Source organism: Jaculus jaculus, chromosome 11, assembly GCF_020740685.1.
Source record: "Jaculus jaculus isolate mJacJac1 chromosome 11, mJacJac1.mat.Y.cur, whole genome shotgun sequence".
Classification (NCBI taxonomy): Eukaryota; Metazoa; Chordata; class Mammalia; order Rodentia; family Dipodidae; genus Jaculus; species Jaculus jaculus.
In genome coordinates, this window is record NC_059112.1 from 56,006,192 (window position 1) to 56,030,213 (window position 24,022).

General features: G+C 46.5%; 1 protein-coding gene across 3 annotated transcripts in view; it reads right to left on the reverse strand.

Annotated features, from left to right (window-relative positions):
• Positions 1–1,741, reverse strand: part of Ctbp1 (C-terminal binding protein 1) — a 31,235-nt gene extending 29,494 nt beyond the window's left edge. For 2 of the 3 annotated variants that reach the window (XM_004656046.3, XM_004656045.2), the window contains exon 1: positions 1,606–1,741. In XM_004656046.3, coding sequence (XP_004656103.1) covers positions 1,606–1,645 — 40 coding nt within the window. In that variant the 5' untranslated portion in view covers positions 1,646–1,741. The remainder of the gene's footprint in view (positions 1–1,605) is intronic. The other variant, XM_004656047.2, reaches the window with a different exon arrangement.
• Positions 1,742–24,022: the final 22,281 nt, after the last annotated feature.

Here is a 24,022-nt window from a genome sequence, read left to right on the forward strand (position 1 = left end):
GCAGGCCTATGCCTAACCAAGCTCTAGAGAAGAGAAAGGGCAGCCCCAAACCAAAGCTGTCACCCTAAGTAGTAACAGGACCCGTAAACACGTACCATGCTGGAGAATAGCACCACCCTGCGCTGCCCAAAGAGCTAGCTCTACCTGACTTGCCACATCTGTTCACTGTTACCGCATGTTGCAGATTCATGCCCATTGTAGCCATTGATCCACAGAGCAAGCAGTCGCAGAGCTCCGGAATGACAGCCCCACTGAGGAGCAGTGGTCCCGAGTGCCAATCGCACTGACTTGGGTATCCCTTACGCTCGTAATTGACTGACACATGTGGCGCATGTAGAGCACTCATGGGACTCAAACCAATCTGCATATCCTTGCTGTCCCACCTCTGGGCCCCATTTATAACCTGGCTCACAGGCTCACTTTTCTGACCCCCTAGACTATCTCCTGCCCAGGTTTGTCCTAAACAACCCTGTGGAAAATTCTGACGATTCAGGTACAGGGCAGCTCCCTAACTCCTCCCAACATATACACAGGGCTCCTGGAGGTTACAGCTATAAAGTGGTGCAGCCCTAAGGAAGGGTGACCCACCGCCAGCACGGCAGAGTGCAGTCCTAGAGGGCCTACCCCACCACACCCTGCAACAGGCTGCCAGGAACTGAAAAACGACGTGGGTCATAAAGAGGCGCAGCAGACCACCACAAGGCGCCTCCCTACCTCTCTGCCCACAGCTCCACATTTCATGGCAGTAGCGCACACTGCAAGGATGCTGCCTCTGCCACTTTCAAGCCAAGAGGAGAAAGGCAGTGCCCTTGTAAGAGCAGAGCTGGACCTAGGCCCCTGAATTATTAAGGTGGAACAGCCAAAGGGAAAGACACTGAGCAGGGAGGTTATGGTGGCACCGGCTCCTCCAGGCTTTGCGCCCGCCAGCCCGAACATGGGACCAACCCGCTGCGCGAGCGCCGAGGCCACTGGGGAAGGGCTGCCAGCGGCCGACCGGACCCCTGTGATTTGCACTTTCACAATTGAGTAAAAAAATTCGAATGGACACAGGCCAACGGCTAAACAGCACCACCAAAGCCGCCTGGGAGGCGTGAAGATAGGTGAAGACGTGCAGTCACCCCTGATCCCTCGGTGCCACCTACAGAGCCCGCCCGAGGGGCTCACGGAACTCGGCGACCCGAGGCCCAGGCCGGCTCCCCTAGCTTCAAGCTCCAGAAACAACCAGGCGCCGCCCCAAGTGTCCACGGGAAGGAGCCTCGCGGGACCGCGCGCCAGGAAGGCCGGCCCAGCTCCGCGGTGGATGGAACTCAGCTGAACTCGTGGCCGGTCCGGAGTGGCCAAAGCCGGGGTCGGGGGATGGGAGAGGTGGCCCCAGGACAGCGGGCTCCTTTGTCACCTGCGCGGGTTGCGGGCGGGCTAGGGAAAATAAGGATGCGCACACGCACGCGCATTCGCACGCAGCACCTCGCGCATGCGCACATCCGGCACGGACGGCGCGCACCACTAGCGCGCACGCGCACTCGCACACAAAGCCGGCGCCGCGCGCGCCCGGCCGCCCCGCCCCCGCCCCCGCCCGCGGCCGGAAATGCGCGCTCGCGGCCTTACCAAGCGGCAGGCCCTTGTTGAGCAAGTGCGAACTGCCCATTGAAAGGCGCGGGGAGCCGCGGGCTCCAATGAGTCTGGCGCTCTCCGCCGCCGCAAGGCCCGCGTTTGAGGCGGCTTCGGCGCCGTCCGCTGCTCCGCCCGGCCGCCTGCGCCCGGCCGCCGCCGCGCCGAGCCGCCACCGCGCCGCCAGCCGCGCTCCGACCGACGAGCGGGCGGGGACACGCGGCGCGCGCGCGGGCGGGGCCTCGGTTGATCTGCTGTTTGCTAGCGAGGCGGCGCGCTGGACGCACTCGGGCGGCTCTGGGACCGCGCCGCCCGCCTGCCGCACTCCGGCCTCCCGCGCCATACCCCCTCCCCTGCCACGCCCCCGGCCACATCCGTTGGGCTTACACTTTCCCAGTCTACGCTCCACCGGGCTGCACGCCCTGCATTCCAGCCAGGTCCGCGTGGGTGCCGCGGTGGAGCTGCCTGCTGGCGTGGGACGCTGCCAGGGCTAGTCTACAGCTCCGAGCAGACGGCGGGAGGGCCGCGCTGGGCCTGAGTGCCCGGCCCCAAAGTCCCAGTCCGGGAGGAAGGCTTGTGCCCTGAACCATAAGCTTACGGACTGGGATAGAACCTCTGCACACACTGAGCGGGAGGTGGTCTGTTACTAGGGCTGGCAGGTGGCCCTGGCGAGTACCTGCCCTCTTACCTATTTTTAAAAAATAATAAATCATGAAAACGGTACAGAGAGTAGAGGATGCTGACGTCCATCTTGTATCCTATGCGTTTTTGAAAATCAAATCTTTGCGAATTGTGGGCAGAACCAATAAAGGGTGGCAAGGGAGCGGATCTATGCACAGCAGCTCCAGTTCCCAGGCTGCAGATGACCTCCTGGGTCACCCACATCTCCTCCAAGTCCCTGCATCCCAGTATGTCAGCTCCAGGGGGGAGGCCCAAAGCAGTCCTGACCTGGCTCCCTCAGCCTGCCCCAAGGCACAGTATGACAAGCAGCACCGGCGTCACTCCATCCTTGTGAGGGACCTAGAACATGCATCAGATTGTAGCAGGTCTTGTTCCAAATGCCTTGTGCCTCCCATTACATGATGAAATCCAGGCTTCTCAGTCACACTGGTTTGGATCACTGCCATTTGCTCTATTTCCCACCTGTCACCCTGATGTTTGCTGCCTCTTTCTTCCCATGGACTGCTCACTCCTGAACCTGTTGCATCCTGCTTGAACTGTCTTCCTGCAGGAGGATGTCTGTCCCTGTGTATTTGATGTAGGAAACTGTTGGACAGAGATGTGGAAAGGGACACACTGTCCTGTGGGAGCCATTCTGAGTGCCCAGAGGTACCTACTAACTGCTCTGAGAGAGTGTCTTTCCTTCTAGTGATTACACTAGCCTGTCTCACCAGCCAGTAGTGGGGCAAGGCTCTTCTATTGGGTGTCTTGATGTCATGAGGATATCAGGCTCTGATAGTCACTTTCAACACACAGCAAGTCCATGCACAAGACCCCTCATGTCCAGTGGAACCCCTGAAGGCATCCTGTTCTTGTGTCTTGCTTTGATGTGAGGTCCCCAAAATTGTTTCAGCCTGTCTCTACTATTCCTGGATAATTTCTCCTTTGCCCCCAGATTGTTCTTAGCTATTGTTTGCAGGCCATCTTCATCCACCCTCCTAGGAGCTCTTCTGCCATTAGAAGATGTGGATGGGCCCTCAGGCAGGGTGCTGGGCCTGATTCTGAGCCCTTCATGAGCCCACTAGGTGCCTGTGTGTTGTGGAATGCAGTCCTCCATGCATGACGTGGCCCTTGTCTTCTTGAACTGTCAGCAGCTATGATTATCTGCATGAGACCTGCACCAGATTGGGTCCTTCAACAATCCATCATGGAGAAAGGAGGTGCACATGAAGCCATGACATTCTCTGAGGCTCTATAAATGGTTACTTGTTGCTGGGAGATTTTTTTTTTCTTCAGTGATGTAGCACCCATCGGTTGCCTGTGCTCCTGTGAGTAAAACCAGTTAACCTTATTGGCTTACCAACTATACTTGAGTGGAGTCATTTCTTTGTCATTGGTTCCTTATTTGGGGTGAGTAGGCATTTGTTCATCTCAGAAAAACTTCGCACAACACTCTGGTAAAGATCTCATCTATGTGGAAATAGAGGGCAGGATATGCCTTCCCCATTGTGGCTGGTGGAGAAATGAGAGCAGAAGGACAGTGGACCATGGGCCTCAAGATGACCAGATGGGTTGATTTAAATAAGATAAAGCAGAGCCTAGCATGGTGACACACGCCTTTAATCCCAGCACTCGAGAGGCAAAGGTAGGAGGATTGTTGTGAGTTCGAGGCTACCCTGAGTCTCCACAGTGAATTCCAGGTCAGCATGAGCTAGAGTAAGAGCCTACCTCAAAAAAAAAAAAAAAAAAAAGATAAAGTGGATTTAACTACATTACAGCTGTTAAATGCTGCATTGACATTCCCCCTGCTCAAAACAATCTTGGTTTGTTTGTTTGAGGTAGAGTCTCACTCTAGTCCAGGCTGACCGAGAACTCACTCTGTAGTTCCAGGCTGGCCTTGAACTCACAAATGATCCCCTTACCTCTGCCTCCTGAGTGCTGCATTAAAGGCATGTGCCACTGCTCCTAGCTTTATTTTATTTTTGATGTTTTTACTGCCGAGTGTGGTGGCACACACCTTTAATCCCAGCACTTGGGAGGCAGAGGTAGGAAGATCGCCATGAGTTCAAGGTCACCCTGAGACTACGTGGTGAATTCCAGGTCAACCTGAGCTAGTGAGACCCTACCTTGAAAAGTTGTGTGTGTGTGTGTGTGTGTGTGTACACATACGTACATACACAGACATATATACATATATATTAATTTATTTACTTATTTGAGAGAGAGAGAAAGAATGGGCGCCCAGGGCCTGTAGCCAGTGCAAATGATGCACACACCACCATGTGTATCTGGCTTATGTTGGTACTGGGGAAGAGAACCTTGGTCCTTAGTCTTCACAGGCAAGCACCTTAACCATTAATCCATCTCTCCAGCCCTGGCTTTGTCTTTTTAACGATACCTGTCTGCTATGTAGCAGCATGGGATGCTTGGTCTCATGCATGCTAAATAATTTTTTTAATTGAAAAGGCAGGTCTTTCCTTGTGGGCAGCTAGCAAGTGAAACCAGTTGATGGAGAAAGGAGATTATGACACCATCTTCAGAGACAAGCAGGTTGATGGACGACAAGGACATGACACTAGCCCCACTGTGGGGGAAGCATGGCATGGGTCTGTGGAGGACTCTTGGGTATGCAGGCAGAATGAATGGGCTGACAGGTAGCTGGGATTAGACATTCCCAAGTACGGGTAGGCTGAGGGACAAGGACCTATTAGGAGGGTAGGAGGCCTGAATGAGGTGGTAGGAGAACATGGAGAGGCTGAGTCAACAGGAAATGGAGAATATGAAACATCTTCCCATGGCTATTGGTAGGCCAAGTGGGATATAGGAAATGAAGCCTTTTGGGTGGCTAGAGGGAACAAAGTGCTTTGGTGGAAACGCAAATATGATATACTCTCTGTTGGTTGGTGGAAGACTGAAGAGAGAAACTAGTACAATGCTTTCCTCTTATGGAGAGTGGGGTTGAGAAAATAGAGGCAGTTGATAATGTCTGTTGATAAAGACAGGCCTTTACATAGCTTCTAGGGACTTTTCTGTTTTTAAATATTATTTATTTATTTATTTGCAAACAGAGAGAACTAGAGAGGCAGAATGGGTGTGGCAGGGCCTCCAGCTGCTGCAAATGAACTCCAGATGCATGTGCCTCTTTGTGCATTTGGCTTTATGTGGGAATCAAACCCAGGTGGTTAGGCTTTGCAGGCAAGCGCCCTAACCACTGAGCATATCTTCAGCCCCTTTAGAGACTTTTCCTTACCTCATTCATCATGGTTTCACATTGACTGCTACATCTCCCAACATCACATAGTCACCCTCCCCCAGAACCTGTTTACAGGTGGTCTGGGTTGTCTCACTTGCTGACTGAATGAGTCTTGACATGAAGTTGTCTGATGTGACACTCCACAGTGCCACAAAGTAGGAATCTCCATGACACTAAGAGCTTGTCTCCTGGTTGAGTGCAGAGAACCAACACTGAACATGTGGCTGTTGGTTGGAACATGTCATAGACAGGTTCAATCTCTCTGTGCCTGGTGCTGCTCTAATATAAATATAAAATATAAATATAAAATATAAAAGGGGGGCTGAAGAGATAGCTCAGTAGTTAAAAGGTACTGCTTGCAAAGCATGACAACCAGGGTTCAATTCCCCCAAAAGCCATATACAGCCAGATGCACAAAGTGGCACACATGTCTGGAGTTTGTTACAATAGCAGGAGGCTCCAGCACACCCATTCACTGGGCTGCTAAAATGAAGCCATTCCAGTAGGAAGGTGAACAGAAACAGAGCACCTACCACTTTGACCTCCCAGCCAACATGAAGAGACAATGGCTCAGAACTCTGCCCACTTAAGACCCCTTCTTGTGGACTCCATTTCTCCCTCAGGTCTGGACACCACATGGTCATGGCTGTATGTACTGGTCAATGTTCCTAGGTGGCCTAGGCCAGTGATCAGCAAATATGAGGGACAAGACCAGAGCCAAGAGACACAGATGTGCCCTTGGAAAACAGCCTGGGTCTGGATGGGGAGCAATAGGTGGAGCAGGTGGAGAAAGCTACAAGAGGCAAAGGAGTGTGGCAATTGAGGCAAGCTCTCATAGAGAAAGCTGGGCTGGAAGCATAACTTCCAGGGAAGTTAGGAAACATGCAGGAGCTGAGCAGGAGGGACAGGGTCCAAGTAGATTTAAGCCCTGCCACGAAGGCAGTGGTTGGGGAAAGGCTCTAGGTATCTCAGCCTTCAGAAAGAAGCAGCCTAGAGCTAAGTGCAGATAATGCACACCCAGCAATAAAATACACACTGTCATAGTGCATGTGGAATAAAGACAAGAGAATGTAGTTTGAGGATAGATGAGGGTAAAGGTCTGAAGACAGTGTAGACACCATGTGATGCCTTACACCTCTCATAGCTGGACCCTAGGGCTATCACTCTTGTTGGATTTGTTGACAGTTTGAGAGACATTTTGCTGGTTTCTGGTTTATTTTTTATTTATTCTTTCAAATAAATCTGCTGTGCACATCTGAGTGCAGGTCTTTGTGCGATGATGGGTTCCAGTCCTGTGGGATAGATGTACAGCGGTGATTGCTGGGCCATACAGTAAGTATATGTTGAGCTTTTTAGAAACCATCAAATGGAGCTGGGGAGATGACTCCATGGGTAACAGCACTTACCACTTAAACATGTGGGCCTCCCAGTCTGGGCTCCTCAGAACCCACAAAAAAGCTGGGTGTGGCCATGCATGTCTACAACCCTAGTCATAGACAAACAGAAACCAATCAATCATTGGAGCTTGCTAACAGACAGCAGTACTGGGCCGAAAGAGAGAACCCATCTCAAGGAAATAATCAATTGAGTGACAAAGAAGGGCACCTCAGGCCTCCACATATAGGTGCATCAGGTGTGTGCATCTGCATATGAATATACCACACATCTCGTCACACACATACACACACACACACACACACACACACACACACAAATAAATAAAGAAACTTTAGCTGTCCTGTTCCTTTAGATTTTTATACAACTTCCAACTATTCTTGTCTATGTCCATAAACTAAAACCTTGCTCAGATTTTGATTGGAATTGTATTGACATCATTACTATGCTGAGTCTTCCAATCCATGAATATAGTATACCTCTCTATTTATTTAGATCTTTGGTCAGGCCTATGTAAATTCCATTATGGAACTCATACACATTTCTTAACATCTAATATTTTAATGATTATTTACTTATTTTTTGGCTGTATACAAAGTCTACAATATTATCTCTCCAGATTTGATACTTGATATTCTCTAGATCTGCTGATTTTGTGTCTTTCCTTCATCATTTTTGTTAGATGTCCATCAATTCATTGATTACTGTTTTATTGGTTATTGTCTTGATTATATTAATGTTTGTTCCTTTTTTATATCCCTGTGCATGTTTAAGGTTCATTTTGCCCTTTTCTATCTAGTTTTCTGTGTGTTTATTTTCTTTGCTTGCTTGTTGGCAGGCCAATACTAAACAAGCTCTTCTGAGTCATAGCAATAGTGCCTGGCTTCCTCCAGACAGGTCCTGACCTCCATATTTCTACAACCCCTTAATGCTTTATTCAGATTATTAATCCATCAATAGACTAAACCATTCATTAAATCAGAAGCCTTGACATCTAAGAGCCTATGAAAACTCCCTCACAGACATGTTCAGATTCGAAGGGCCTAGGGAAACACCCTCACACACATACTCTCAGTCTAAGGGTCTATGAGACAACCCTCATACACATGCTCAGAGTCTAGGTGGTCAATGGAAACACACTGAAACCCATGCTCAGAGTCTAGGGGTCTATGAAACCACCCTCACACATAAACACAGACTTTAGAGGTCTATGGAAACACCCTCACTAAAAAGCTGAGAGTATAGGGGTCAATGGAAACAAGCACACAAACATGCTCAAGGTCTAGGGGTTTATGGAAACACCCTCTCACACATGCTCTGAGTCTAAGGCTCTATGGAAACAACCACCCACACATGCTCAGCGTCTACAGGTCAATGGAAACACCCATACACACATGCTCAGAGTCTAGGGGTCTATGGAAACACCCTCACACACATGCTCAGAGTCTAAGGGTCTATGGAAACACCCTCACACATACATGCTCTGAGGCTAAAGGTCTATGAAACCACCCTCACACATATGCTCAGACACTAGACGTCTATGGAAGCATCCTCACAAACATGGTCAGAGTCAAAAGGTCTATGGAAGCACCCTCACACACATGCTCACAGTCTAGGGGTCGATGGAAATACCCTCACACACAGCTAAAAGCCTAGGGATCTATGGAAACACCCTCACACATATGATCGGAGTCTAGAGGTCCATGGAAACCCCCTCACACACATGCTTAGAGTCTACGGGTCTATGGAAACCCCCTCACACACATGCGCAGAGTGTAAGGGGGTATGAAATCTCCCAAACACACATGGTCAGAGTCTGGGGTTCTAAGAAAACACAATCATACACATGGTCAGAGTCTGGGGGTCTATGAAGCACCCTCACACACATGCTCACAGTCTAGGGGTCTGCAGAAACATCCTCACACAAGGTCAGAGTCAAGATGTCTATGGAAACACCCTCACACATATGCTGAAAGCCGAGGGGTTGATAGAAACACCCTCACACACATGCTCAGAGTCTAGGAGTCTATGGAAACACACTCACACATATGCTCAGAGTATAGAGGTCTATGGAAACACCCTCACACACAAGCTCAGAGTCCAGGGGTCTAGAAAAACACCCTCACACACATGCTCAGAGTCTAGAGGTCACTGGAAACACCCTCATACAATGCTCTGAGTCTAAGGATCTATGAAACCTCCCTCACATATATGCTCAGAGTCTAGAGGTCTATGGAAACATGCTCACACACAGACTCAGAGTCTAGGGGTCAAAAGAAACAACTACACACATGCTCAGAGTCTAGGGGTCTATGGAAACACCCTCTCACACATGCTCAGAGTCTAGGAGTCTATGGAAACACCTTCACACACATGCTCTGAGTCTAAGGGTCTATGAAACCTCCCTCGCACCTATGGTCAGAATATAAAGGTCTATGCAAATATCCTCACACATATGCTCAATGTCTAGAGGGTCTGGAGTCTAGAGGTCTATCAAACACCCTCACACACATGCTCGGTATCTAAGGGTCTATGAAACCACCCTCACACACATGGTCAGAGTCTAGGTGTGTATAGAAATCCCCCCCCATTCTCATAGTATAGGGGTCAATGGAAACACCCAAACACACATGCAGAGAGTCTAGCTGACTATGAAAACACTCTCTCACACATGCTCAGAATCTAGGGGTCTATGGAAACACTCTCACACACATGCTCAGAGACTATGGGTTTATGAAACACCCTCATTCACATGCTCAGAGTCTAGAGGTCTATGCAAACATCCTCACACATATGCTCAATGTCTAGAGAGTCTGGAGTCTGGAGGTCTATTAAACACCCTCACACACATGCTCAGAATCTAGGGGTCTATTGAAACACTCTTACCCACATGCTCAGAGTCTAGGGGTCTATGGAAACACCCTCACACACATGCTCTGAGTCTAAGGGTATATGAAACCTGCCTCACACACATGGTCAGGGTATAGGGGTCTATGGAAATACCTTCATATACATGCTCAGAGTCTAGGGGTCTATGTAAACACACTCACCCACATGTCTAGAGCCTAGAGGTCTATGGAAATACCCTCAAACATATGCTCAGAGCCTAGAGGTCTATGGAAACACCCTTACACACATGGTCAGTGTCTAGAGGTCTATGGAAAGAAACATCCTCACACACATGCTCAGAGTCTAGGGGTCAATGGAAACACCCATACACACATGGACAGAGGCTCGTGGTCTATGGAAACACCATCAGACACATGCTCTGAGTGTAAGGGTCTATGAAACCTTCCTCACACACATGATCAGGGTGTAGGGGTATATGGAAACACCCTCACAACATGCTGAGAGTCTAGAGATCTCTGGAAACACACTCACACACATGGTCAGAGTCTATGGGTATATGGAAACACCTTCACACACATGCAGAGAGTTAGAGGTGAATGGAAACACCCCAAGACACATGCTGAGAGTCTAGGGGTCAATGGAAACTGCCACTCACACATGGTCAGAGACAAGAGGTCCATGGAAATACCCTCACATACATGCTCTGAGTGTACAGGTCTATGGGAACACCTCACAAACATGCTCAGAATATTGAGGTGTATGGATACACCCTCCCACATGTGCTCACAGTCTAGGGGTCTATGGAAACACCCTCATGCACATGCTCAGAGACTAGGTATCTATGGAAACATCCTCACACACATGGTCAGAGTATAGCAGACTATGGAAATGCCCTCACACACATGCTAAGAGTCTAGAGGTCTGTGGAAATACACTCTCACACATGCTCAGAGTCTAGGGGTCTATGGAAACACCATTACACACACACTCAGAATCTTGAGGTCTATGGAAACACCCTCATACACATGGTCTGAGCCTAGGGGTCTATGGAAACACCCTCACACACAACCTCAGACTCTAGGGGTTTAGGGAATCACACACATGCTCAGACTCTCCAGGTCTATGGAAAAACCCTCACACACATGCTCAGATTATAGTGGTCTATGGAAACATCCTACACACATGCTCAGAGTCTAGGTGTCTATGCAAACACTCTCACAAACATGCTCAGATTCTAGGGTTTATGAAACACACTCACTCACATGCTCAGAGTCTAGAGGTCTATGAAACACCCTCACACACATGCTTTTTATCTAAGGGTCTATGAAACCTTCCTCACACGCATAGTCAGGGTGTAGGGGTCTATGGAAACACCCTCACACACATGGTCATAGTCTATGGGTCTATGGAAACACTGACACACACATGTTCAGAGTCTAGGGGTCTATATAAACACCCTCACACACTTGCTCAGGATCTTGAGTTCTATGTAAACACCCTCACACACATGCTCAGAGTCTAGAGGTCCATGGAAACACCCTCACAAACATGCTCTGAGTCTATGGGTCTGTGGAAACCCCTTACACACATGCTCAGAGTCTAGGGGTCAATGGAAACACCAATACACACATGATCAGAGTCTAGAGGTCTATGGGAACACTCTCACTCACATTCTCTGAGTCTAAGTGCCTATGAAACCACCCTTACACACATGGTCAGAGTCTAGGGGTCAATGGAAGCACCCTCATACACATGCTCTGTGTCTAAGGGTCTATGAAACCACTCTCACACACATGGACAGAGTGTAGGGGTCTATGGAAACACCCTCACACACATGCTCAGAGTCTATGGAAACATCCTTGCACACATGATCAGAAGGTTGAGGTCTATGGAAACACCCCCATACACATGGTCAGAGTCTAGAGGTCTATGGAAACACCTTCACACATATGCTCAAAGTCTAGAAGTCTATGGAAACACCCTCACACACATGGTCTGAGTCTAAGCATCAATGAGACCTCCTTCACACACATGGTCAGGGTCTAGGAGTCTATGGAAATACCCTCACAACCATGCTCATAGTCTAAGTGTCTATGGAAACACCCTCACACACATGGTCAGAGTCTAAGTGTGTATGGAAACACCCTCATACATATGCTTAGAATTTAAGGGTGTATGAAACACCCTCACACACATGCTCAGTGTCTAGGGGTCTATGGGACCACCCTCATGCACATGCTCAGAGTTTTAGGGTGTATGAAACATCCTCATACACATGCTCAATGTCTAGAGGTGTATCAGTCTGTTTTCCATTGCTAAATTTGATTCTTTAATAATTCCTGATCCTGAGACAAAACCAGCCTGAATATTCATGGAGCTCCTGAGCCAGCAGCCTCAGCTGGACAGAGAGGTGGGCATTGTCATGACAGGGACTTGACATGGCCAGAGACTGCAGGACATGGGGTACTGGTCCTGGGACGTTGTTGCTTACAGCTGCAGCAGCAATGAGTGTGGTGGCTCACCCAGACCACACAAGGGTTCCCCCTAGGCCAAAGTGGCCAGCTATCGTGGACCCATGGTGTGGCCCTACGGGACTTGAAGCCTCACTGTCCCACCCAGGTCCTTCAGTGCTTCATGGAAAGCTGTACATCATCAGTGCCCTGCCTGCTGCCTCTTGTCCCTGAACTTTCCCATGTCCACAGCTATAATTTGCTAACATATAATAAAAATTTTAAAACATAACTACGGCTCGACATGGTGGCACATGCCTTTAATCCCAGCACTCAGGAGGGCAGAGGTAGGAGGATCACTGTGAGTTTGAGGCCAGCCTGAGACTACATAGTGGATTCCAGGTCAGCCTGGGCTACAGCAAGACCCTACCTCGACAGACAAAAACAAAACAAAAAATTACTACAAAATATTCAAAACATAACACTGCTCACTTGCAATTGTTATGGTCAACCTTTATTGGCAGGTTAGATTGATTAGATTAGATTGAGAGGATTTAGGAGGTTAGTGCAGCACACCATGTAAGCACATATGTGAGGGTACTTCTGGGAAGATTAACTAAGGAAGAAGAAGACCCACCCTGAATGTGAGTGGTACCATCACCATAGGCTGGGTGCCCAGATGAAATAAAGGAGGAAAGGAGCCATCTAGTGTGCCAGCCCTTCTCTTTCTCCCTTTCTCCTACTCTGCTCTTTAAAAAAAAAAAAAACTTTAGGGTTTTTTTGTTTGTTTGTTTTGTTTTTTTTTAAATTTTTTATTTATTTATTTGAGAGCAACAGACAAAGAGAGAAAGACAGATAGAGGGACAGAGAGAGAATGGACGTGCCAGGGCTTCTAGCCTCTGCAAATGAACTCCAGATGTGTGCGCCCCCTTGTGCATCTGGCTAACGTGGGACCTGGGGAATTGAGCCTCGAACCGGGGTCCTTAGGCTTCACAGGCAAGTGCTTAACCGCTTAGCCATCTCTCCAGCCCTACTCTCCTCTTTTTTGAAAAAATATTTTATTTTTATTTATTTATTTGAGAGAGAAAAATACACAGGGGAGAGAGAGAGAAAAAGAGAGAATGGCCTCTAGCCACTGCAAATGAACTCCAGACGCATGCCCCACCTTATGCATCTGGCCTGCTTGGGTCCTGGGGAATCAAACCAGGGTCCTTTGGCTTTGCGGGCAAGTGCCTTAACTGCTAGGCCATCTCTCCAACTCTCTTTCTCTCCTCTTACTCCTCTTTCCTTTTCCCTTCATGGTTGCCATGAGCTGCGCTGCTCTGCTCCCCTGCCAGGATGAGCTGATACCTCTGAAACTGTGAGCAAAATAAACCCCTTTCTTCCTTCCTCCCTTCCTCCCTTCCTCCCTTCCTCCCTTCCTCCCTTCCTCCCTTCCTCCCTTCCTCCCTTCCTCCCTTCCTCCCTTCCTCCCTTCCTCCCTTCCTCCCTTCCTCCCTTCCTCCCTTCCTTCCTTCCTTCCTTCCTTCCTTCCTTCCTTCCTTCCTTCCTTCAAGTTATTTGTATCAGGCATTCTGTTCAAAGCTAACCAACACAAGTTGTATGAGGTAGAGATTCAATTGACTTTTTGTTTACTTTTTGAGGTAGGGTCTCACTCTAGCCCAGGCTGACCTGCACTCAGGCTGGCCTTGAACTCACAGTGATCCTCCTACCTCTGGCGCCCAAGTGCTAGTATTAAAGATGTATGCCAATACATCCAGCTCTCAATAAGCTTTTATAGTAAGATCATTTTGTAAAAGAAAAAGAAAGTCAGGCGTGGTGGTGCATACCTTTAATCCCAGCACTTGGGAGGCAGAGGTAGGAGGAATGCCAGAGTTCATAGTTAAACATAGTTAATTCCAGGTCAGCCTGGGCCAGAGTGAGACCCTACCCAGAAAAATAAAAAACAAAACAACAAACAAAAAATTTAAAGAAAAAAAGCCCACAAATCCTTGTAATCCCTTGAAAAGCGGAGCCTGGCCTGGAAAGATGCTCAGTCATTAAAGGTGCTTGCTTGTGGCCAGGCATAGTGGCACATGCCTTTAATCCCAGCACTTAGGAGACAGTTAGGAGGATCACTGGAGTTCAAGGCCACCCTGAGACTAGTGAATTCTAGGTCAGCCTGGGCTAGAGTGATACCCCACCTCAGAAAACAAACAAACAAAAAAAGTGCTTGCTTGGAAAGCTTTCCAGATGAGGTTCAATTCCCCAGAATCCATGTAAGGCCAGATGCACAAAATTGTACGTGCATCTGGAGTTCTTTTCCAAGAGGCCCTGGTGTGCCCTTACACTCTATATCTGTCTGTCTTTCTTAGGAAGGAGAGTGAAGAAGAAGGGAAGGAGGGAGGGAGGGGAGAAGGCAGGAAGGAAAGAGAGAGGGGGAAGAGGGAGGGAGGGATGTTGGATGGAGAGAGGGAGGGAGGGAGGAAAGTGGAGCCTTAAGTGGGTCCTCATGGAGGCACTGTGGGCAGAGGGAGGGCTAATGCTTGCCAAAGAGACCAAGTCCATAACTACTGGTGTTTGTATCCTTTCCTCTGCTCTTTGATCATTTTAGTGTCAGTGTTTCTGTGTATATTTCCCTTCATTTTCTCAGAACAAATAACTCCTTTATGTAAACAATCTTGGTAGTAACCAGTACACAGTTCAATGTGTTGTCATTTTATGCACAAGGGGTTTGGCTGTTCATGGGGCCCTGCAGATCTGCTTTAGGTCTCCTGCCGCCAGATGTTGCACTATGTCCTTCATAATGAAGGAATAGCTTCCATGATGTATACACAGAATTCTAAATGGAGTTGCCTTTTGGGCATGTCTTATCATGTTGACCAGACATAATTTAACAATAATGACTGTAAGAAAAAAAGGGTCACCTCCCTTCTCATTTGGAAGGCTCACACTTTGGAGACAGATAAATGCTAGGCATCTCTGGAATGTTCCATTTCCAGATGTTCTGAGGACACTTAGTGATAATCTCAAATATTTCTGTTTAAAATATCTTAAATTCCTGGTATTTTTAGCTGATGACATCCCTTGCAATTCTACATAAATTTGAGTGGCTGCTTTCACTTAAGAGGCTGCTGTGATTCTGATGGGCCCATGTGAAACCTGCAGGTTTTAGCATTGTGATCTTAGCGAGAGCACATCTTTCTGTCCATGAATATGGGATGTCTTTCCATTTTAGTTTCTGTTAACACTCTTATAGTTGGGTCTCTCACCTATTTGATTGAATTAATTCCTAATCATTTGATTCCTTTTTAAAATTTATTTATTTATTTATTTTTGTTCATTTTTTGTATTTATTTATTTGAGAGTGACAGACACAGAAAGAAAGATACAGAGAGAGGAAGAGAGTGAGAGAGAGAGAGAGAGAGAGAGAGAGAGAGAGAGAGAGAGAGAGAGAGAGAGAGGGAGAGAGAGAGAGAGAGGGAGAGGGAGAGAATGGGCATGCCAGGGCCTCCAGCCACTGCAAATGAACTCCAGATGCGTGCACCCCCTTGTACATCTGGCTAACGTGGGTCCTGGGGAATCGAGCCTCGAACCAAGGTCCTTAGGCTTCACAGGCAAGTGCTTAACTGCTAAGCCATCTATCCAGCCCTAAAATTTATTTTTATTTAGTTATTAGAGACAGAAAGAGAGAATGGGCATGCCAGGGCCTCTAGCCACTGCAAACGAACTCTAGATGCATGTGCCACCATGTGCCTCTGGCTTATGTGGGACCTGGAGAGTTAAACCTAGGTCCTTAAGCTTTGCAGGCAAGTGCCTTAACTGCTAAGCTATCTCTTCATCCCTTATTATTATTATTATTATTTTTTTTGAGGTAGGGTCTCCCTCTTGCTATAGCCCAGGCTGATCTGGAATTTACCATGTAGTCTCAGGCTGGACTTAAACTTTCAGCATTTCTCCTACTTTAGCTTCCTTAGTGCAGGGATTAAAGGGCTGTGCCAGTACACCCAGCCTAATTATTTAAATCTTTTAGAGGCTGCTATAAATGGAATTAATTTCTTGATTAGATTTTTTTTTTTCTTCTTGGCTTCAGGGTTTCACTGAAGTTCAGGCTGACTTGGAATTTACTTTGTAGTCTCAGGGTGACCTCAAACTCACAGCAATCCTCCTACTTCTGCCTCGCAAGTGTTGGGATTAAAGGCATGTGCCACCACGACCGGCTTTAGATATTTCCTTTTCTTTATTTGAGAAAGAGAGAAACAGAGAGAGAGAGAGAAAGAGAGAGAGGGCGGGGGGGGGGGGATTAAACCTGGATACTTAGGCTTTGCTGGCAATCATCTTAACTACTATCCCATCTCTCCAGCCCTGATTAGATTTTTCAGTGCTAATGTACAGGAATGCAACTGATTTTTATGTTGACCTTGAATTTATTTATTAGCTCTAGTAATCACTTTAAATATATATTTTATTAATTTATTTATGTGAGAGAGACAGAGAGAGAGAGTGAAAGAGGCAGGTTCAAGAAGGAAAGAATGGGCACAGTAGGGCCTCTAGATACTGCAAACGATATCCAGACACCTTGTGCATCAGGCTTTACATGAGTACTGGGGAATCAAACCCTTGTCTTTATGCTTTGCAGGCAAGTTCATTAACTTTTGAGCAGTCTCTCCAACCCTAGTAATCACTTTTTTTGAGGTAGGGTCTCACTCTAGCTCAGGCTAACCTGGGTTTCACTATGTAATCTCAGGCTGGCCTTGAATTCGTGGCGATCCTCCTACCTCTGCCTCCCAAATGCTGGGATTAAAGGCATGCGCCACCACACCCAGCTTTTCCTAGTAGTCACTTTTTAAGCTTAAATATCTTTCTTATGGATTCTGTGAGTTTTCTGTATAGAGATCCACATTGTCTGCAAATAGAGATAGTTTAACCTCTTTTTTTCTACAACTCATAGGGGTTTTGCTGTTTTTGTTTCTTGTCTATAGCTAGGGAGCTAGGGATAGGATTTCCAATAAAATGTTTTTTTGTTTGTTTGCTTGTTTGTTTGTTTTGTGGTTTGAATGTAGAATGACCCCCATAGACTTATGTGCTTAAATATTTGGTTCCCAGCTGTGGTGGTTTGATCAGGTGTACCCCCCATAAACTTAGGTGTTCTGAATGCTAAATTCCCAGCTGATGGAGATTTGGGAATTAAAGCCTCCTGGAGGCAGTGTATTGTTGAGGATGGGCTTATGGGTGTTATATCCAGTTTCCCCTTGCCAGTGTTTGCCACACTTCTGTTTCTGTTGTCCACCTTATGTTGGCCAGGGGGTGATGTCCACTCTCTGCTCATGCCATCATTTTCTCCTGCCATGATGGAGCATCCCCTCAAGTCTGTAAACCAAATTAACCCCCTTTCTTCCCCACAAGTGGAAATTGGCCAGGTGATTTCTGCCAGCAATGTGAACCTGACTGCAACAGTAAAGTTGGTATCAGACGTGGGGTGGGACGGCTGCTGGACACCTGACTGTGTGGCTTTGGCCTTTTAGAGCTGAGTTTTCAAGGGGATTTGAAACCTTGGCCTAACAGATGTCTTACAGTGCTGTAAATATAGCTTGATGGACTATTCTGGTCAGAGTTGAAAGAGCCGAATGCAGTAAGAACTATGGACTATGAGGTTTGGCTTATGAGGGTGAGAAAGAGCTTTGCCTGGACTGGACTAGAAGCAGTTTTTGTGAGAGGCTTGCTGTTATGCCCATGTCCTGAGAACTTGTGCAGGATTGCTTTGTATGGAAATGGACTGGTGTGAGCAGAGGGATATGGCACAGAAAGAAATCTTTGGGCTGAAACTTCTGCCTCTTCAGCTGTATGAGATATTGCAACCATTGGGATTGGGCCAGGTGACCTGTACTGGGGCAACAGGAAGAATGTGGTCTTTTAAAGGAGCCTGGACGCTCAAGGAGTGTCCTGTTCTTCAAAGTCTGCTTAATTCCTCCCTGGATTAACAAATTGGCACCCCACCTGGTATTATGGAGTATACGAAATGCAGGAAAGAGAGGGTCATTGAATTTGCAACACAGTCTTGTATTTTGGAAAGTGCCATGGGCAGTATGAAGCAGATTTGCTGGATGCCTGCATGGAGACATGATCAAGCCATGAGGTTGGGCTGTGAGTTGCAGTGGAGACCCAGTGGAGATGCCGGGACCATAAGACAGCTGCTAAGGAGAGCTGCTGACCCAGATGAAGTTTTATAGGACTGTGAATAGCCTAGCTGGAGGGGTGGAATTGGAATTCCAGAGACTTGTTACTGGTTAAAATTATTGGACTTGGAGATTTGTCATTGATTAAAGTTGTTGAACTTGGAGCTACAGAGATTGATGTTTGCCCTGTTTAAATCTTGTAATGGTTGAATATTTCTTTGCTATGCCCAATGCCATCTTTTGCAGTATGAATGTTTACTCTGTGCCAGTATGGATTTTGTGGGGTTTTTTTTTGGGGGGGGTATTATGGCTTAGTTAAGAGACTTTGGACTATGGAGGTGTTTGAACAACATTAGGATTGATTAAAAACTATGGGGACTTTTAAAGTTGGACTGAATGCATTGCATTTTACATCATGTATGGTTGTCAGTTTATGGGGGCCAGGGACTGAATGTGGTGGTTTGATTCAGGTGTCCCCTATAAACGGGTGTTCTGAATGCTAGGTTACCAGCTGGGTTTGATTTCCCACTACCCACGTAAAGCCAGATGAACAAAGTGGTGCATACCTCTGCAGCAGCTGGAGGCCTTGGCTTACCTATTCTGTCTGTGTGCCTCTTTTCTCTCTGTTTCTTTCTGCTTGCAAATTAATTAATTAAAAAAAAAAAAACAGGGCAGACACCAAACTCTGTAGCTCCAAGTCCAAGTCCAACAGCTCTAACCAGTAAAAAGCCTTCAAGTCCAATAATTCTAGCCAGTGACAAATCTCTGGAGTTTCAGTTCCACCCCTTACACAGCTTTTGTACTGGACTGTAATCAGTGCTTCTCTACTTCTCTGTGTCATATCAATTCCACCTACCTGTCTGGAAGCCCTCGCCCATGCAGTTCTCCTTTCCACTTTGCCTCATTATCTTCTGCTCTCAGCCACTTGCATTTGATCAAAAGTGACATGGTAAGTTAGGCACAGTGGTGCACGCCTCTAGTTCAAGCACTCTGGAGGCAGAGGTAGGAGGATTGCTGTGAGTTTGAGGCCACCCTGACACGACATAGTGAATTCCAGGTCAGCCTGGACTACAGTGAGACCTTACCTTGAAAAACAAATACACAAACAAACAAACAAAGGCTTGGTAATAATGTTCATTCTGCCCTTGAGAACAAGATGATGGAGCTACTGTCAAAAGAGGGAGCCACAAGTCCTTGGGCGTGTGCTTTATTCTGCATGGCTTCTCATTCCCTCTGCAGGAATTCTTCCACTTGTTTAGCTCTTTCTATGGCTAGCTGTCCTTTTGGCTGTTTGAAGGCATTAATTTTCATGAAGTTCCACCCCTTCAAAAGAGTCTTCATTCTTCTTGTCCCACCTGGCTCAATCTCAATGGTGGTAATCCCTCAAACAACTGCAGATGGATGGGCAGCTGCTTCAGCCCAGTGATTTCACTTCTTTCTGTGCCATAGCCCTCTGCTCACACCAGTACATTTCTATGCAGTGCCACCCTGCACAAGTTCTCAGGACACAGGCAATCAGAACACAGCAAGCCTCTCGCACAAACTGCTTCTAGCCCAGTGCCTACAAAGTTCTATCTCACCTTCATAACCCAAACCTCTGTGTCTATAGTTCTTATTGCATTCAGGTCTTTCAACACTGACCAGAATGGTCCATTAAGCTTTACTTACAGCACTGCAAAAGGAGTCTGTTAGTCTGTGGATGAATGTGTTCATCCACAGTCCTCCTGCAAATCAATTCCAAAAGGTCAAAGCCACAGAATCAGGTTTCCAGCAGTAACAACCCCACTTTTCAGTACCAATTTTACTGTTGCAATCAGCTTCAAGTTGCTGGTAGAAAGCTACCAACCAAAAGCAGCTTGTGGGAGGAAAAGGTTTATTTTGGCTTACAGACTCAAGGGGAAGCTCCATGATGGCAGGGAAAACATGGCATGAGCTGAGGCTGGACATCACCTCCTGGCCAACAGCAATTGGACAACAGCAGCAGGAGAGTGTGCCAAACACTGGCAACGGGAAACTGGCAGCTATCACATCCATAAGCCCACTACCAGCAACACACCTCCAACAAGGCCCAATGCCAACTTGCCACCAGCTGGAGGATCAACCAGTCACAACACATAAGTTTATGAAGGACACCTGAATCAAACTGCCACATTCACCATTCCATGACCTTCTGGTACCATTCCATGAGCTGAGATCCTAGACTATAGACAGAGGAGAGATGTCTGAGCAGTGCATTCTTTTTTTTTTTTAATTTTTTTTTAATTTATTTTATTTGAGAGCGAGAGACACAGAGAGAAAGACAGATAGAGGGAGAGAGAGAGAATGGGTGCGCCAGGGCTTCCAGCCTCTGCAAACGAACTCCAGACGCGTGCGCCCCCTTGTGCATCTGGCTAACGTGGGACCTGGGGAACCGAGCCTCAAACCGGGGTCCTTAGGCTTCACAGGCAAGCGCTTAACCGCTAAGCCATCTCTCCATCCCTGAGCAGTGCATTCTTGCTCTCTGCTTCCTCACTGTGCTTAATGTCACCAGCTGCCTCATGTTCCTGGTGCAGTGCCCTCCCCATCGCAGTGGATTATAGCCCAGAGCTGTATGTTGAAATAAACACTTCCTCCCTTAAACTGATTTTTTCCAGGTATTTTGTCCCAGCAAAAAGAAGTTGACTAACACATGGGAACATGATAATCAGCATATTGTCACACACCAGCTTTTGCATCCTCTTCGAGACCCAGAAAGGCACCCAAAAGTCTAGTCGCTGCCCTAAACCTGAAGGAGCTGACCCCAGTGGACCTTTCTGACTTGTCATTCTTTCCCGAAGTCACCCTGGATTCCAGGGACAGTTCTAATGGGTAAAGATATGTGACAAAAATGGAAATTTCTCTCCCCCTCCTTGAGGCAGCAGCAAGCTTCTTACCATTACCTTTTCTGTTTGATTTTCTAAAATATTTATTTGCAAGGAGGGAGTGAGAGAGAGAATGAGAATGGTCACACAAGGGCCTCCTGCCACTGCAAATGAATTCCAGATTCATGTACCGCTTTGTGCATATGGCTTTATGTAGCTAATGGGGAATCAAACTTGGGCCATTAGACTTTACAAGCAAGTGCCTTTAACTGCTGAGCCATCTCTCCAGCTCCTTCTGTTTGATTTTCGTTGGCTTGTTTTTTGAGATAGAGTTTCATGTACGGTCTCAAGACTGACCTTGAATGCTCTGTGCAGCCCAAGGATGCACTTGAATTCCTGATCCTATCGCCTCTACTTCCAAAGTGCAGATATTTACTGCTGTGTACCACCATGCTTGGTTTTTTGTTGATTTTGGGGGGTTGGGGTGGTCAGGTGAGATTCCCGGAAGTCAGGATTCCCCTGTACTAGGACTCCAGTAACAAAAGAAGACCCATACTTTTTTTTTTTGTATTTTAGAGGCAGGGTCTCACTCTAGCTTAGGCTGACCTGGAACTCACTCTGTAGCCCAGGATGGCCTTGAACACATGGCAATCCTCCTACCTCAGCCTTCTAAGTGCTGGGATTAAAGGTGTGAGCCACCACATCCAGCAGTAAATGACATTATTAATGTGAGAACTTTCTTTTTAATCTAACCCTCATCAGCTATAAATAACCCCATTAGCACTGTTTTCATTGCATCCCATTCATTTTAACATACTGTCTTCTTTCCCTCCTTTCTTCTTTCTTTTTTCCCCATTTTCTTTCCTTCCTTCCTTTCTTTTTTATCTTTTTAAGATTGGGTCTCACCATGTAACCTAAGCTGTCCTTAGACTCACAGCAATTCTCCTGGCTTAGCTTCCTAAATGCTAGAATTATAGGAGTATGCCACCACTACCAGTTATGTTTTTATTTTTATTTATTTAAAAAAATATCTTTATAAGCCAGGCGTGGTGGTGCATGCCTTTAATCCCAGCACCTGGGAAGCAGAGGTAGGAGGATCGCCATGAGTTCAAGGCCACCCTGAGACTACATAATGAATTCCAGGTCAGCCTGGGATAGAGACCCTACCTCAAAAACCAAAATAAATAAATAAATCTCTTTATATACTTATTTATTAGAGAGAAATAGAAAGAGAGAGAGAGAGAGAGAGAGAAAAGCAGATAGAGAATGGGTGCACCAGGGCCTCTATCATCATAAGTGGTTCCTTTATGTATGGTATCATTTTTATTTTGGTCCACTTTGTGGCCCTGTATGTGACCTCTCTTGAGGAATATCCTATGTGGACTAGTGTTGTATTATTTTACATGTCTGGTAGATCTAATTGGCTTACTGTGTTTCCTGGCTTGTCTCTAGGTGTAGTATTCATTATTGATAGTGGGACATTAAATTTTCCAACTATTGTTGAAGAATTGTTTATTTCTCTCATTCTATCAAATTTTGCTTCAGATCTTGATGGTCTGATACAAGGTGCATAGCTTTACAATTATTATATAATTTTTCTATTTTGAAGATTTTGTTCCTATATGATTTCCTTCTTTAGCTCTTCTAAGATTTTTCATTTAATAACTGTTTTGTCTGATATTAGTATAACCACCCCTGCTTCTTTGGTTACTATTTGCATATAGTTGGTTTTTTTTCTCTTTACTATCAATCTATTTTTGCCTTTGAATCTAAACTGAGTCACTTATAGACAGTATATGATGAAACTTCTTTTCCCCCAAAACTTTTTTTCCCCACTCTAGCCCAGGCTGCCCAGAGTTAGTCTCAGGCTGGCCTCAAACTCATAGTGATTCTCCTACCTCATCCTCCTGAGTACTGGAATTAAAGGCATGCACCACCAAGCTTGGCAGAGGAAACCGTGGTCTTATCCCTTTTGCCAATATCTTTTGTGGATTCAAAGAGATTGCAGGAAGCCAGGCCTTTAATCCCAGCATTTGAGAGGCAGAGGTAGGAGGATCGCCATGAGTTCAAGGCCTCCCGAAGATTATATAGTGAATTCCAGTTCAGCTTGGCTAGAGAGAGACCTTACCTCAAAAAACCAATAATAATAATAATAATAAAGAAAAGAGGGAGGGGAAGAAAGAGACTGCTGGAGAGATTGGATTCTGTGGTTTAGGCACTTGCCTGCAAAGTCTAAGGAACCTGGTTTGATTCCCCAGTACTCACATAAGCCAGAAACACAGGTGGTATGTGCATCTGGAATTTGTTTACAGTGGCTAGAGGCCCTGGCATGCCCATTATCTCTCTCTCAGTCTGCTTCTTTCTCTCTCAGACTGTCTTAAATAAAACAATAAAATATTAAAAATAAATAAATAAAAACAGATTGCCAATGAGGGAGTAAGGGAGGCTCTCCTGTGTCACCACATGGGTGTGCATTGTCACAGTGCTTTGTACAGTGTGTCCCTCATTTCTTCCCTTACTGCCTACTTTTGAGTTTAAATTGTTGTAGTAAGATGGTTTATTCTCATTTCCTGCTGCAAATCTTTTTTTTTTTTTTCCTGTTTTTTCTAGGTAGGGTCTGCTGCAGCCTAAGCAGACCTAGAATTCACCATGTTATCTCAGGCTGGCCTCAAATTCACAGCAATCCTCCTCTGTGTGGTGTTTTGACTCAGGTTTCCCCCATAAACTTAGGTGTTCTGAATGTTAGGTTTCCAGCTGATGAAGATTTGGGAATTAACATTTCCTGGAGGCAGTGTATTGTTGGGGGCAAGC